The 17,478-nt window shown below is 41.2% G+C and overlaps 1 protein-coding gene across 2 annotated transcripts in view; it reads right to left on the reverse strand.

Moving 5' to 3' along the window:
- Positions 1-17,478, reverse strand: part of tbxas1 (thromboxane A synthase 1 (platelet)) — a 130,860-nt gene that overhangs the window by 29,020 nt on the left and 84,362 nt on the right. For both annotated transcript variants that reach the window (XM_020456486.2, XM_020456488.2), the window contains exons 7-10: positions 16,473-16,561; positions 16,066-16,214; positions 15,789-15,916; positions 15,300-15,650 (exon numbers count right to left, since the gene is read on the reverse strand). In XM_020456486.2, the coding sequence (XP_020312075.1) occupies positions 15,300-15,650; positions 15,789-15,916; positions 16,066-16,214; positions 16,473-16,561 (717 nt within the window). The remainder of the gene's footprint in view (positions 1-15,299; positions 15,651-15,788; positions 15,917-16,065; positions 16,215-16,472; positions 16,562-17,478) is intronic.

Below are 17,478 nucleotides of genomic sequence, written 5' to 3' on the forward strand. Positions count from 1 at the left end.
ACTGTTTCCCACAACTTCTTGTCACTGGCGCCAGGCCACTTCACATACGGTCTGTGCCCTAGTAGTCTCCTCTCGACTGCAGGTCTGGGAGGCTGGGTGTGTTCCACTCCTGTTGTTGGTTCCACCTCAGTTGTTACTTCGGTGCTTGAGTTTACGTCCTAAATGACAGTGGTACTGATGCACTGCAAACTATGGTTTGCGTCCAGTTGCTGTGCTTCATTCGACTGATTTGATCGCTTTCGCAGAAAGTAAGTCTTCCCCTGGTGGATCCTCAACCCATGGTGTGATGTAACTTTCCTCCAACCACAGACACATACCTGCATCTGTTTGTGGAACTTGTGACAGTTGCAGTGGTGTTCTCTTGTGCTGTGCTCTCATTACTCGTAGTCGTTTCCGGTCCAGTCGTTACCATGTTGTCAGCCGATGAGTCATCTTCCGCCCCCGCTCTCGCAGACTCTATGGGTATTCTCGTATGTTGACTTTCTGTAGCTAAAGTGGGTGTTTCCAACATACTGCGAAGCATGGGAAACTACAGAAATGGGAAGCTACCCCAGAAGTTGTTCTAATATCAAAAGGAACATGTCAGTTGTGAGCCAGCTGAGACTGTAGATGTTTAATCATCACCAGAGCCATCAGCCTCAAGGAGAACACTCCTGTTGTATGTCACCAATCATGAGAAGACACAGGGTCTCCCTCCCACCTCAGCAGAGACTCCTCTAGCACCAAACAACACACATGCAGGTAAACCAGTCAGTACACCTCTCATGTACATACAGTAGTAGTTACAAATGCATGGCATGATGGAAGAGTGTAATTACATGCACCCACACACGCACACACAGAATCTTATCATTGGTATAACTTCTAGAGTATAAACCAGGTCTTTCATTTAGCGGTTACCATTTTAATTGGAAGGGACTCATATTTGATTTGATGAATGGTAATAGAAAAAAACACCCCCAGGCAGACGAGCTGGTTCAGTAATGAGATTTGGTGGTGGAGATAGTTCACGTCAGGCTGCATGATATAAGCACTCGCTGTAACACCTGGTATTAGATGATACTCAAATGATCTAGGCCTAATCCATAGCTTAAAGTGTAGAAGTACACAGGACGAGATTACCTATATGTGAACATAAAGATCTGTGTTAACTTCATCATACACAACACAGCCTAGTCACATGTTAAAGCGACAAATGTAAAGTAGGATACCGAAACAAAGTACTAATTATTAAGCACTCAGAATGAGTTTTGTTATTCCCAAATTCCATAGGGTGTGAAGAATAAGCCCTTATGATGTAACCAATGGAGGGATTCAGATGAGCCACTTATGTTATTCGACCTATCGCTACATGAAACAATCTCAGGAAAGTGCTTGGGGCTGTCTATAATACTTAGTAAGTTTGTAACTGCATAAGGAACATTCTATCTTAATATTAATAGCAGCATCCCGAGGGGGTCAGCTCTCTCTCAACCCATTCCCAAAAGCATCCCTTGAATCCAGCTGGAATACTAACCCATCCACCTCAACCCAAAGCTATGGTTATACCATAAAAATACAATTACTAGAATGGAAAAGCCACTCAGACCACGGTAATTCCACTAGAACCCTCATGGGTACACTCAATATGGCCGCCAGTCCACCTATCACAGAACATAGACTGGAATGGGAAAGCCTGTTCTAGTAATTATATTTCTCTGCCAACACTCTTTTCTGACCATCTCTATATAAGGCTGTGAACTCCCAGCTTCTCTAATGGGTATATTTCACTCATCACCACTCAACCTTTCTCTCTGCCTATGATGGTTATTAAATACAAAGCAGCCCAGTGTAATGACTGGATTCATCAGAACAGCACCCGGATATTTTATTCTCTACACGGAGGAAGATAGATTCATGATATAGAGGCTGTAATGGTAGGTTACAGGCCACACCACACTCAGAGAAGTAATGATACAGTAACAGGCTTTTACAAAGGAGAGCTTGGATTGCGGAGGTGTCCAGTACAGCAATACACACACTGTTAGATATTACTGCACTTTGGAGCTAGGAACATCAGCATTTGACTACACCCGCAATAACATCTGCTAAATATGTGTATGTGACCAATAAAATTAGATTAGATTTTCTCTATCCCATATTATGAAAGACCTCAGAGTGTGCTCACTTCTACATTCCATAAAAAGGAGAATCAAATATATATTCTGCAATATGTAAATAACTGTTTGGAAAAATAGGTAACTGTAAGGCTATCATTGCCAGGAGAGGCACCACAGGAAAGACAGACTAAACCTCCATATGATCTACTGCTCTCAGAATGGCATAAGACTGATCTCTCCCTCATTACGCAAGCCAAACACAGTATTTTGTGAGGACAAACAGAGAGAAAAAGAGAGAGGAGAGAGAGACTGAGAGAAAGATAGAAAGAGAGGGAGAGAGAGTACCCCACCGCCACAGCTGTAGAGTGCGTGCTCCTTTCTATATTTCACTATTCCACAGGGCAATTGGGAAAGAGGGGTATTTAACGATGGCAGCCTCGTGACAGCTGTTGACATTCAGGACACATCAGTCAGAGAGAGAGAGAGAGAGAGAGAGCAGCCACGGCGGAATTATTGAAAACATTTTGTCTTCCAGAACAACAACTCCCTTACTTCCTGATTTCTTAATGTTACTGTTTTTGTTTATTGTATGTACCAAACTGTTATACTGCAAGTCGGCTTTCAGCTGCCAATGTATACAGTAATAACACTATAGGAGTGACTATACTAACTATATACTGTATAGTCCAGGAATAACACTATAGGACTGACTAACTATATACTGTATAGTCCAGTAATAACACTATAGGACTGACTATACTAACTATATACTGTATAGTCCAGGAATAACACTATAGGACTGACTATACTAACTATATACTGTATAGTCCAGGAATAACACTATAGGACTGACTATACTAACTATATACTGTATAGTCCAGGAATAACACTATAGGACTGACTATACTAACTATATACTGTATAGTCCAGGAATAACACTATAGGACTGACTAACTATATACTGTATAGTCCAGTAATAACACTATAGGACTGACTATACTAACTATATACTGTATAGTCCAGGAATAACACTATAGGAGTGACTATACTAACTATATACTGTATAGTCCAGGAATAACACTATAGGACTGACTATACTAACTATATACTGTATAGTCCAGGAATAACACTATAGGAGTGACTATACTAACTATATACTGTATAGTCCAGTAATAACACTATAGGACTGACTATACTAACTATATACTGTATAGTCCAGTAATAACACTATAGGACTGACTATACTAACTATATACTGTATAGTCCAGGAATAACACTATAGGACTGACTATACTAACTATATACTGTATAGTCCAGTAATAACACTATAGGACTGACTATACTAACTATATACTGTATAGTCCAGGAATAACACTATAGGACTGACTATACTAACTATATACTGTATAGTCCAGGAATAACACTATAGGACTGACTATACTAACTATATACTGTATAGTCCAGTAATAACACTATAGGACTGACTATACTAACTATATACTGTATAGTCCAGTAATAACACTATAGGACTGACTATACTAACTATATAATGTATAGTCCAGGAATAACACTATAGGACTGACTATACTAACCATATACTGTATAGTCCAGTAATAACACTATAGGACTGACTATACTAACTATATACTGTATAGTCCAGGAATAACACTATAGGACTGACTATACTAACTATATACTGTATAGTCCAGTAATAACACTATAGGAGTGACTATACTAACTATATACTGTATAGTCCAGGAATAACACTATAGGACTGACTATACTAACTATATACTGTATAGTCCAGGAATAACACTATAGGACTGACTATACTAACTATATACTGTATAGTCCAGGAATAACACTATAGGACTGACTATACTAACTATATACTGTATAGTCCAGGAATAACACTATAGGACTGACTAACTATATACTGTATAGTCCAGTAATAACACTATAGGAGTGACTATACTAACTATATACTGTATAGTCCAGTAATAACACTATAGGAGTGACTATACTAACTATATACTGTATAGTCCAGGAATAACACTATAGGACTGACTATACTAACTATATACTGTATAGTCCAGTAATAACACTATAGGACTGACTATACTAACTATATACTGTATAGTCCAGTAATAACACTATAGGAGTGACTATACTAACTATATACTGTATAGTCCAGTAATAACACTATAGGAGTGACTATACTAACTATATACTGTATAGTCCAGTAATAACACTATAGGACTGACTAACTATATACTGTATAGTCCAGTAATAACACTATAGGACTGACTATACTAACTATATACTGTATAGTCCAGGAATAACACTATAGGACTGACTATACTAACTATATACTGTATAGTCCAGTAATAACACTATAGGACTGACTATACTAACTATATACTGTATAGTCCAGTAATAACACTATAGGAGTGACTATACTAACTATATACTGTATAGTCCAGTAATAACACTATAGGACTGACTATACTAACTATATACTGTATAGTCCAGGAATAACACTATAGGAGTGACTATACTAACTATATACTGTATAGTCCAGTAATAACACTATAGGACTGACTAACTATATACTGTATAGTCCAGTAATAACACTATAGGAGTGACTATACTAACTATATACTGTATAGTCCAGTAATAACACTATAGGACTGACTAACTATATACTGTATAGTCCAGTAATAACACTATAGGACTGACTATACTAACTATATACTGTATAGTCCAGGAATAACACTATAGGACTGACTATACTAACTATATACTGTATAGTCCAGTAATAACACTATAGGAGTGACTATACTAACTATATACTGTATAGTCCAGGAATAACACTATAGGACTGACTATACTAACTATATACTGTATAGTCCAGTAATAACACTATAGGACTGACTATACTAACTATATACTGTATAGTCCAGTAATAACACTATAGGACTGACTATACTAACTATATACTGTATAGTCCAGTAATAACACTATAGGACTGACTATACTAACTATATAATGTATAGTCCAGGAATAACACTATAGGACTGACTATACTAACTATATACTGTATAGTCCAGTAATAACACTATAGGACTGACTATACTAACTATATACTGTATAGTCCAGGAATAACACTATAGGACTGACTATACTAACTATATACTGTATAGTCCAGTAATAACACTATAGGACTGACTATACTAACTATATACTGTATAGTCCAGTAATAACACTATAGGACTGACTATACTAACTATATACTGTATAGTCCAGGAATAACACTATAGGAGTGACTATACTAACTATATACTGTATAGTCCAGGAATAACACTATAGGAGTGACTATACTAACTATATACTGTATAGTCCAGGAATAACACTATAGGACTGACTATACTAACTATATACTGTATAGTCCAGGAATAACACTATAGGACTGACTATACTAACTATATACTGTATAGTCCAGTAATAACACTATAGGACTGACTATACTAACTATATACTGTATAGTCCAGTAATAACACTATAGGAGTGACTATACTAACTATATACTGTATAGTCCAGTAATAACACTATAGGACTGACTATACTAACTATATACTGTATAGTCCAGGAATAACACTATAGGAGTGACTATACTAACTATATACTGTATAGTCCAGTAATAACACTATAGGACTGACTAACTATATACTGTATAGTCCAGTAATAACACTATAGGAGTGACTATACTAACTATATACTGTATAGTCCAGTAATAACACTATAGGACTGACTAACTATATACTGTATAGTCCAGTAATAACACTATAGGACTGACTATACTAACTATATACTGTATAGTCCAGTAATAACACTATAGGAGTGACTATACTAACTATATACTGTATAGTCCAGTAATAACACTATAGGACTGACTATACTAACTATATACTGTATAGTCCAGTAATAACACTATAGGACTGACTATACTAACTATATACTGTATAGTCCAGTAATAACACTATAGGACTGACTATACTAACTATATACTGTATAGTCCAGGAATAACACTATAGGACTGACTATACTAACTATATACTGTATAGTCCAGTAATAACACTATAGGAGTGACTATACTAACTATATACTGTATAGTCCAGTAATAACACTATAGGACTGACTATACTAACTATATACTGTATAGTCCAGGAATAACACTATAGGAGTGACTATACTAACTATATACTGTATAGTCCAGGAATAACACTATAGGAGTGACTATACTAACTATATACTGTATAGTCCAGGAATAACACTATAGGAGTGACTATACTAACTATATACTGTATAGTCCAGGAATAACACTATAGGACTGACTATACTAACTATATAATGTATAGTCCAGGAATAACACTATAGGACTGACTATACGAACTATATACTGTATAGTCCAGTAATAACACTATAGGAGTGACTATACTAACTATATACTGTATAGTCCAGGAATAACACTATAGGAGTGACTGTACTAACTATATACTGTATAGTCCAGGAATAACACTATAGGACTGACTATACTAACTATATACTGTATAGTCCAGGAATAACACTATAGGACTGACTATACTAACTATATACTGTATAGTCCAGGAATAACACTATAGGACTGACTATACTAACTATATACTGTATAGTCCAGTAATAAATAAGGAACCCCTTTTTAATGATAATTTAATCTGACTATTCTCTCATTGATTTATTATACTTATTTGAGTTTGGGTTTTCAGTATAGTTGTTTACTGTTGGTGGGGCATATTATACGGTTTTGGTCCCGTGTAGCTCAGTTGGCAGAGCATGACGCTTGCAGAGCCAGGGTAGTGGGTTCAATTCCCACTGGGGACCAGCATGAAAAACGTATTAAAATCTATGAACTCACTACTGTAAGGCTCTGGATAAGAGCGTCTGCCAAATGTTATTATTTAATGTCACTCCTAAATCACTATGATAAATAAAATCGTTTTTCTTCATTGTATTTTTTTGCACTGTCATATGGGACTCCCGGTCACAGCCGGTTGTGACACGGCCTGGGATTGAACCAGGCCGTGTCACAACTGTAGTGATGCTGCAAAAGTGCAATGCAGTGCCTTAGACTGCTGCGCCACTCGGGAGGCCCCCTTGTATTTTTAACAGAGCTAAGATTCACTTTGAAGTGTAAAGTGTAGGTATAGCCTTCAGGTGAAACCAGTCATTGATACAGACATGGTGGCGTAGCAGTAAGATCGTAATGCTGTGAACCAATAAGTTGTGAGTTTAAATCACAGGACATGTTAAATAATAATTACTGTATTGATAAAAAAAAAAAATTATGTGAAGAATGTTTCTTTGCGACCGTCATGTGATGTCCCCGGGACAAACCGGAAAGTAGACAATCACCTCCAGGGGACCATGACACAATGACCCAAGAACGTTCAGAGGACCATGAAACAACATCACAAGAAAGTCCTAAAAGCATCCCCAGGACAAACTGGGAACAAGACAAAACCTCTATGGGACCATGACACAACGCCCTGACGACTCTAGGCGACCATTTTGTGACGTTCAATAGAGATGACCCTAAGGACGTGGGCTGGACAGATATATGACTGGGAAGGGGCCTGACGTCAGTGCTGAGACCCATGATTGGCCCCTGTAGAACACACACACACACACACACACACACACACACACACACACACAAACACACTCTTCAATCCTCTCTGTCTATACTGGTCACTCACATGTGAGATTATGACCTGAATCTTCACACAAAAAGCCCTCCTTCAATAAGCACTGTGTGCAACAACCATTCAACACAAGCTGGTACAGAAATCTGAAGGTCCAGATTCCTATCAGTTTCATTTTACCCTGTGCCCTCTTTCACAATGATTCTCCCTCCCTCTCCATCTCTTTCTTTCTCCACCCCCACCTTCCCTTTATCTATTTTCTTGCTCTAAATATAAACCCTTCTTGACCCCCCCCCCCTCTCTCTGTCTCTATCTTTCTCTCACCCAGTGCAAGGTCTTGGTGATGGGGAGTGAGAGGCTCTGTGCTTCCCTTCCCTACTCAAAGCCCGCTCTCTGTCCTTTTCCTTCCCTTCATCCCTCCTCACTCTCTCCCTCCCCCACATAATCAAGAGGGCAGCAGCTTTTTAAAATCTGAACAATGACCCATGGGAGGAAGGGAAGGAGGGAGGAATGTTAAGTTGGGATGGAGAGAGGGAAGGAGCATTCATTCAGCTCTACACACAGCCTGGCCCTCATTTGATCCTGTCCAAAGGAATAGAAAGAGAATAGAAGAGGCAATGAGAGGACATCCCCTCTCAGAGAAAGGTCTATCTGAGGCCCCTTCTCCCAGGCAGGATGTAAATGAATAATTTAGACAGGAAAGGTAAGCTGCTGCTGCGGCAGACCGCTACGGCTTCTGCTCTGACTAGCACACACTGGCCTGGCAGATCAGCTCTGTATGCTGTGTGTGCAGAAGCATTGGCATCTCTCTCTCTCTCTCCCTCTCTGCTTGTTATGAAGGATAACAAGTTATTTCTGATTCAAAATATATATATTTGTCACATGCTTTGTAAACAACAAGTGTAGACTGACAGTGACTGTAGCCTATGTCTGAGATATACAGATGTAAGATCTTAATTTGATCACCCTGCTCTTGCAGGAAATGCAAACTTTTAGTACTCAAGGTTTAAAAAGGCTTCTAAAGTTTGTTTACTGAGCAAAAATATATATTTTTTTACTGAGTTATAGTTTATATAAGGAATTCAGTCAATTGAAATAAATTCATCCCCTTCAGACAATGCCGCAGGTGAAAAAGCCAGATGTGGATGTCTTAGGCTGGCGTGGTTACACATGGTCTGTGGTTGTGAGGCCATTTGGACATACTGACAAATTCAGAGAGAAATGAACATTCAATTCTCTGGCAACAGCTTTAGTGGATTCGAAGCAAATATTCAAACCATTATTAAGAGGGCTACTTAGTTTCAATTCCTTATACTTACATCTGCGACCACGACCATGCATGCCAATTACACGATCTCTCAAAACTTGAGACATCTGTGGTACTGTATTGTGTGATACAACTGCACATTTAAACATTTCTGGGATTTTTTATTTCAGCTCATGAAACTTGGGACCAACACTTTACATGTTGCGTTTATATTTTTGTTCAGTGTAATTTCCATTTTAAAATGTTAGACTTGATTTGCCCAAATGTACCACTCCCCTTAAAATCCTGCATCTGTACACAATAGAGTTTGTGCGAAATTAGTTCAGACAGCATGAGTGATGCTTTGACCTTTGACCTGCACTTTGGGCAGAGGCTCAGAAGAATCTCAAAGACACCTCTTCCTGCCAGGCCTGGCATCGTGCTATAGGATTACAGCAGCTCTTAGTGCTTCATAGCAAACAGGCCTTACCTCTACAACACCCATAGAGGCCAGCACCAACCAAAAATAGTCACAGGGAACAAAAAGGAGAGGCGCCATGAATAACTCATCTCCTTTTATCTGTAACTTAAAAGGAAAACTGCACCCAAAAACAACATTTTGGTATTTGTGTCATTAGTCCATTGTTGATATATAGTATTTTTCAAAATGTTTTGCAAATCAGCAATTAAGTTTTCAAGATATTTAACATTCAAAATAAAAATTATTATGTATTTTTTGTTATATATCTTGAATGCTGACATGCAAAACATTTTGGAACTATATCAACAATGGACTAATTAAAAAAATACCAAACGATTTTGGGTGGAATTTTCTTTTAAACTATAGATGACTAGCTCCCTATTGTACCTATAGTAACACTGAATCCTGTACCCCCACTCACTTCGTGTCATGACTCCTCGCTGGAGGCTTCGTGCCATGGATCATCACTGGAGGCTTCGTGCCATGGATCATCACTGGATGCTTCTTGCCATGGATCATCACTGAATGCTTCTTGCCATGGATCATCACTGGATGCTTCTTGCCATGGATCATCACTGAATGCTTCTTGCCATGGATCATCACTGGAGGCTTCGTGCCATGGATCATCACTGGAGGCTTCGTGCCATGGATCATCACTGGAGGCTTCGTGCCATGGATCATCACTGGAGGTTTCTTGCCATGGATCATCATTGGAGGCTTCGTGCCATGGATCATCACTGGAGGCTTCGTGCCATGGATCATCACTGGAGGCTTCGTGCCATGGATCATCACTGGATGCTTCTTGCCATGGATCATCACTGGATGCTTCTTGCCATGGATCATCACTGGAGGCTTTGTGCCATGGATAATCACTGGAGGCTTCGTGCCATGGATCATCACTGGAGGCTTCGTGCCATGGATCATCACTGGAGGTTTCTTGCCATGGATCATCATTGGAGGCTTCGTGCCATGGATCATCACTGGAGGCTTCGTGCCATGGATCCTCACTGGAGGCTTCTTGCCATGGATCATCACTGGAGTGGAGAGACACACAGGAGGCCTGGCTCTGGGAGCAGGCACAGGACTCACCAGGCTGGGGAGACATACAGGAGGCTTTGTCCTTGGCAGAGGCACCGGCTACACTGGACCGTGGAGGAGCACTGGAGGTCTTGAGCTTAGAGCCTGCACAACCCGTCCCAACTGGGTGGTTATCTTCGCCCTGCAAAGGCGGGGCGCTGGCACAAGACGCACTGGGCTGTGCAGACGCACTTGAGACACAGTGCGCAGAGCCGGCGAAGGATATCCTGGGCCGAAGAGACGCACTGGAGACCAGGCGCGCTGAGCCGGCACCATCCGTCCTGGCTGGATGCTCACCTTAGCCTGGCAGATGCGGGGAGCTGCACCGGGCTGTGAACACACACTGGAGACACCGCTCGCTCCACCACATAACACAGTTCCTGACCAGTACGACGCTCGCCACGGTAAGCACGGGGAGTTGGCTCAGGTCTCCAACCTGACTCAGCCAAATTCCCTGTGTGCCTCCCCAAATTTATTTTTGGGGCTGCCTCTCTGGCTTCCTCGCTAGCCGTGTACGTGTTGCCAACTTCATTCTCCGGTATCCCTCCTCGCACTGCTCAATTGAATCCCAGGCGGGCTCTGGCACTCTCCCTGGGTCGACCACCTCTCTACCTCCTCCCAGGTTGTCTCATACTCCTGGCCACGCTGCTTGGTCCTTTTGTGGTGGGTAGTTCTGTCACGGCCATTGCTGGAAGAAGACCAAGTTGCAGGGTGGTGAGCGTACATTTTCCTTTTTATTTAAAAATGACGCCAACAAAACAACAAACGAAAAAACAACCGTGAAGCTTACAGGGCATTAGTGCCACAAACCAAGTTAACTACCCACAATCACAGGTGGGAAAAGGGGCTGCCTAAGTATGGTTCCCAATCAGAGACAACGATAGACAGCTGTCCCTGATTGAGAACCATACCTGGCCAAAACAAAGAAATACAAAACATAGAAAATAGAACATAGAATGCCCACCCAAATCACACCCGTGACAAAATGTCAGAATAATAGTAGAGAGAATGATTTATTTCAGCTTTTATTTCTTTCAACACAGTCCCAGTGGGTCAGAAGTTTACACTCAATTAGTATTTGGTAGCATTGCCTTTAAATTGTTTAACTTGGGTCAAAACTTTTGGGTAGCCTTCCACAAGCTTCCCACGATGAGTTGGGTGAATTTTGGCCCATTCCTCCTGACAGAGCTGGTGTAACTGAGTCAGGTTTGTAAGCCTCCTTGCTCGCACGCGCTTTTTCAGTTCTGCCCACAAATTTTCCATAGGATTGAGGTCAGGGCTTTGTGATGGCCTCTCCAATACCTTGACTTTGCTGTTCTTAAACCATTTTGCCACAACTTTGGAAGTATGCTTGGGGTCATTGTCCATTTGGAAGACCCATTTGCAACCAAGCTTTAACTGATGTCTTGAGATGTTGCTTCAATATATCCACATAATTTCCCGTCCTGTGAAGTGCACCAGTCCCTCCTGCAGTAAAGCACCCCCAAAACAACCGTGCTTCACGGTTGGGTTGGTGTTCTTCGGCTTGCAAGCCTCCACCTTTTTCCTCCAAACATAACAATGGTCATTATGGCCAAACAATTCTATTTTTGTTTCATCAGACCAGAGGAAATGTCTCCAAAAGTACGATCTTTGTTCCCATGTGCAGTTGAAAACAGCAGTCTGGCTTTTTTATGGCAGTTTGGAGCAGTGGCTTCTTCATTGCTGAGCGGCCTTTCAGGTTATGTCGATATAGAACTCGTTTTTACTGTGGATATAGATACTTTTGTATCTGTTTCCTCCAGCATCTTAACAAGGTCCTTTGCTGTTTTTCTGGGATTGATTTGCACTTTTCGCACCAAACTACCTTCATCTCTAGGAGACAGAACGCGTCTCCTTCCTGAGCGGTATGGCGGCTGCGTGGTCCCATGGTGTTTATACTTGCGTACTATTGTTTGTACAGATGAACATGGTACCTACAGGCTTTTGGAAATTGCTCCCAAGGATGAACCAGACTTGTGGAGTTCTACAATTCTTTTCTGAGGTCTTGCCTGATTTCCTTTGATTTTACAATGATGTCAAGCAAAGAGGCACTGAGTTTGAAGGTAGGCCTTGAAATACATCCACAGGTACACCTCCAATTGACTCAATTGATGTCAATTAGCCTATCAGAAGCTTCTAAATCCATGACATAATTTTCTGAAATTTTCCAAGCTGTTTAAAGGCACAGTCAACTTAAGTGTTTGTAAACTTCTGACCCACTGGAATTGTGATACAGTTAATTATAAGTGAAATAATCTGTCTGTAAACAATTGTTGGAAAAATGACTTGTGTCATGCACAAGGTATATGTCCTAGCCGACTTGCCAAAACTATAATTTGTTAACAAGACATTTGTGGAGTGGTTGAAAAACGAGTTTTAATGACCCCAACCTAAGTGTATGTAAACTTCCGACTTCAACTGTATGTACCTTCAAAATGCTTTCAGGAGGGGATCAACCTTGTGGTAGCAGGTAAAAACACCACACAGTCAGTCTCTTTCACTGTACTGAAAGGCATTGGGTTGAGTTAGCTGTGATGAGCATGGCAGGAGAAGTGAGAGAGAGAAAAACTGACCATCACACTGCAGTCAGCTGCCAGATGTCTGGTCAAATGTAGATCAAGCTAGCCTATAAAATAGTTTATGTCCACAGGTATTGCTGTGTATCTGATCAAGTTCCCAAAGTCAAACTAACATTTATTCTCTCCGACTGTTGAAAACCCCAATTCCTTCACCAGCTAGCTACATAGAGCTCACTAGCCCTCCATAGAGATGTGTTAATACCCTGCCATAACATGAGTTCTTCGGCTGTACGTTATTGTAACATTTCTCGTACGAAGTTGTGAAAACCTGCTTCTGATCCGGACGCCTTAAAAAGGTTCAGGAGAGTGTAACATTTTGAGGTAGGTGAGTCCAGGGTCCAGAGCAATCAATCTTATAGTAGCAAAGGACTTTCAAAATGCTGCAAAAAACAGTAGAGTTGTTGACAACAGTGTTGTTAATAGACTGTAATTATCAGTGGTGCAGCCTTTCAGTAAAACTACCCTTAAGACAAATGATATCCAGTCCCATCAGCAGACAGCACTCTTCATCTCAGCTCCTTCATTACAGTAGGCTATGTAACAGTAAATACTAGATCTTGTTGCGGTGCTTTGAAGGCTACTCAGTAGACTACAATTCAGTGCTCTATTTCAGAGAGGCAAGTCAGAGTACAAAAGGATAAAAGTCCACTGCAGAAAATGTGCAATGAGAAAATAAATAACACCAAGATAAAAAAATTAAAAAAAAGTGAGCACTGATGCATTTTGATCAGGAATAAAACACCAGAATGCAAACAGGCAGAGTTAGTTAGTTTACACTAAGAGCTCTCTTTGTAGACACTTCCTACCCTGTGAGTTGAAGGATTGAGAATTGGAGAGCGGCGTATCGGCACGACGTAGAACGAGGGAAGAGGACATGAAAGAATGAAATAGTGTCTGACTCCAGACTCTCCAGTCTGTGCGTTTGATCCTGTCTTCTGGTCTGCTGTCTGCTCCACTCTTCTCTGTTCTCCACTGCTCTGGCCTTGGTCAGGATATTAGGATGCAGGAAGAGAGACGGGAGAGTGGAGGATCTAACAAGGCCATTGCTGTGTCTGAAATGGCACCCTATTCCATATATTGTGCACTACTTTGACCACAGCCCTATGGACCCTAAGGGAATAGGGTGCCATTTTGGACATACCCATGGCCTTGTTAGATCCCCCACTACCCTGTCAAACTGTTTCTCTCCACTGTTAGACCAGTGTTATGCTGCAGAGTTGATTGTGGCTGTGAAAACAGTGTGTGTGTGTGTGTGTGTGTGTGTGTGTGTGTGTGTGTGTGTGTGTGTGTGTGTGTGTGTGTGTGTGTGTGTGTGTGTGTGTGTGTGTGTTGGAACCAAGTCTTCATATGGATGCCAGAAAAATAGCAGTTTTCATCCTTAGTGAATGCAGTGAAAGCTTGGGTGCTGTCTGTGTTCTTTATTTCGCAATATAGTGGCAGCGCACATCAAACTGCCGGTCACTCTGACCCCAGAGAAACAGATTGAAAATCCTCATTCTTAAAAAGGTCAACCCACCCCTCCCTCTCTGCCCCCCCCCCCCAGTCTCTCTCATAATTTTTTTTCTCCAGCCAGGGCCCATCACTGTCTGTCTTTCACACTCATCACCTCTGCTTGCCTGCAGAGTGGCAGACTGGTACTGCTGCAGAGATGGACTTATTACAGCTGAGGTGGAGTTGATATAGGACTGGGTCTCTTGGTCATAAACCCCTGCAAAATCACTGTATGTTATGCTGTGCTGCTGAAGCCCACAATACCAGATTGGGGTCAATTCCATTTCAATTGTCAATTCAGGAAGTAAAGTGACATTCAGAAAACTGGAATTGGAATTTCATTTTACTTGACTGAATTGACTGAATTGAAATGGAATTGACCTCAACTCTGTACAGTCTCACCATCAGGTGGAGCGGACAGTGTGGACCATTTACATAATCTGGTTTGGATCCTATTAGTATCAATAGACCATCATGGCAAACATGCTGTCACAAACAATGAGGGCAATTATAGGTGATTGTGAACATAAGGTACATACAGGAAAGCCAGAGGCCCATACTCACATATCTGGTGAAGAAGTCATCCACCTCAGCCTGCAGTTTGCTCTGACACTCTGGGTGTAGAGCTAGGAGGTAGCAGGTGAAGGCCAGCGTGTTGCTACTGGTCTCATACCCCGCCAAGAAGAACACAAATGCCTGGCCCACGATCTCATCATCCGACATCATCCTCTTCTGGGTCTGGACAGAGCGCCTGTTGGGTGACTCATGGCTGACGTCAACATTTTCTTGCTGGTTTGTGTGAGTGTGTGTGGGGGCCAGCTCATCTGCATGGTTGACCACGTCAAAGTGCTCCAGTGACACACACTCCTTGCTGCTCCGCGTTTCCAGCATCAGCTGTAGGAAGTCTCGCCGCCGCTACATACAGAGAAACACACACACACACACAGGGAGATCAAGATCAGAGAAGAGAAGGACAGGATACTTTACAAGTCCTTTATTATTTCATATCTTTTCCCATCTTTACAAAGGATAGGTAGGCTGCAATAGTAATACCTCTTCAACAGGCTGCTCATCTCTCTGTCTGATGATCTTCTGAATGCAGTTGATGAAGAAGTTGTTCATCTCATCCCTCCTCTTGTTGGGGAGGAAACGGGCCAGAGGAATCAGGAATGGAAACGCAACTGAAGACAAAATATAGTCTTTGTCACTCCATTTATGGCATCAACTATGGAATGCAGCAGTATTTGAATTGGACAATTTGACAAATCAGGAAGACTTTAAAGTACTGATGAGTTAGTTGGCCTCAGGGCATGGCTCCAACAGTACTCACTGAAGACGAACATGATGGGTGTGAAGAAGGAGAAAGAGAAGAACTTCTGGGCGTGATGGACGAACGGGTCATCTGGGTCCTTCTGAGAGTCCACCTGAGTGCCAAATGCAACGCTGGCAATCACGTCCATGGTGAAACAGCCAAAACACCTGAGGAGAGAGAACCAACCCAGTCAACACAATATGGTATGTACATACATAGAGAGCTTTTATACAATGATAACACAGCATCCACATTAGAATTTACCACTAGAATAGCAGATCTGAGGCTGTCTGTAGACATTTGAATTTGTCATATTTTTGTTAGGAAAATTACAGGGTTACAATTGTATAGCCAAATGACTGAGAAGTCATTCAGTTACAGTATAATGACACTCCTGAGAGGGAGATATAGTGTAGTTGCAGTACCTGTGAATGTCAAAGCTCTCTCCAGACTCAGCATGACAATTGAGGTTGGTGAGCAGGGTGTCAGTAGCAGTGTTGATCAGAGGACCCATCTGCATGGGGATAGAGACAGAGAAACACTCTCATCTAGATTCCAATATGAAAATGGGGTCGTGGGAGAATTTCCAAAAACCTGGTAAAATAAATAATATATACAGTACCAGTCAAAAGTTTGGACACACCTACTCATTCAAGGGATTTTTATTTATTTAGACTATTTTCTACTATTTACTACTATTTTCTACTATTTCAAAACTATGAAATAACACATTTGGAATCAGTAGTAACCAAAAAAGTGTTAAACAAATAAATAAATAAATAATATTTTAAATTCTTCAAAGTAGCCTCCCTTTGCTTTGATGACAGCTTTGCACACTCTTAGCATTCTCTAAACCAGCTTCACCTGGAATGCTTTTCCAACAGTCTTGAAGGAGTTCCCATACACACTGGGCACTTGTTGGCTGCTTTTCCTTCACTCTGCAGTCCAACTCACCCCAAACCTTCTCAATTGGGTTGAGGGCAGGTAATTGTGGCGGCCAGGTCATCAGATGCAGCTCTCCATCACTCTCCTTCTTGGTCAAATAGCCTTTACACAGCCTGGAGGTGTGTTTTGGGTCATTGTCCCGTTGAAAAACAAATTATAGTCCCACTAAGCGCAAACCAGATGGAATGGCATATCGCTTCAGAATGCTGTGGTAGCCATACTGGTTATTTATTATTATTATTTTTCTTTTTTACATTTGACCTTTACTTAACCAGGCAAGTCAGTTAAGAACAAATTATTATTTACAATGACGGCCTACACCGGCCAAACCCAGACGTCGCAGTGCCAATTGTGCACCACCCTATGGGACTCCAGTCACGGAGGTTGTGATACAGCCTGGAATCTAACCAGGATGTTTGCAGTGCCTTAGGCCGCTGTGCCACTCGGAAGCCCAAAAGTGTTGTGTGCCTTGAATTCTAAATAAAT

The sequence above is a fragment of the Oncorhynchus kisutch genome, linkage group LG22, assembly GCF_002021735.2.
Source record: "Oncorhynchus kisutch isolate 150728-3 linkage group LG22, Okis_V2, whole genome shotgun sequence".
Classification (NCBI taxonomy): domain Eukaryota; kingdom Metazoa; phylum Chordata; class Actinopteri; order Salmoniformes; family Salmonidae; genus Oncorhynchus; species Oncorhynchus kisutch.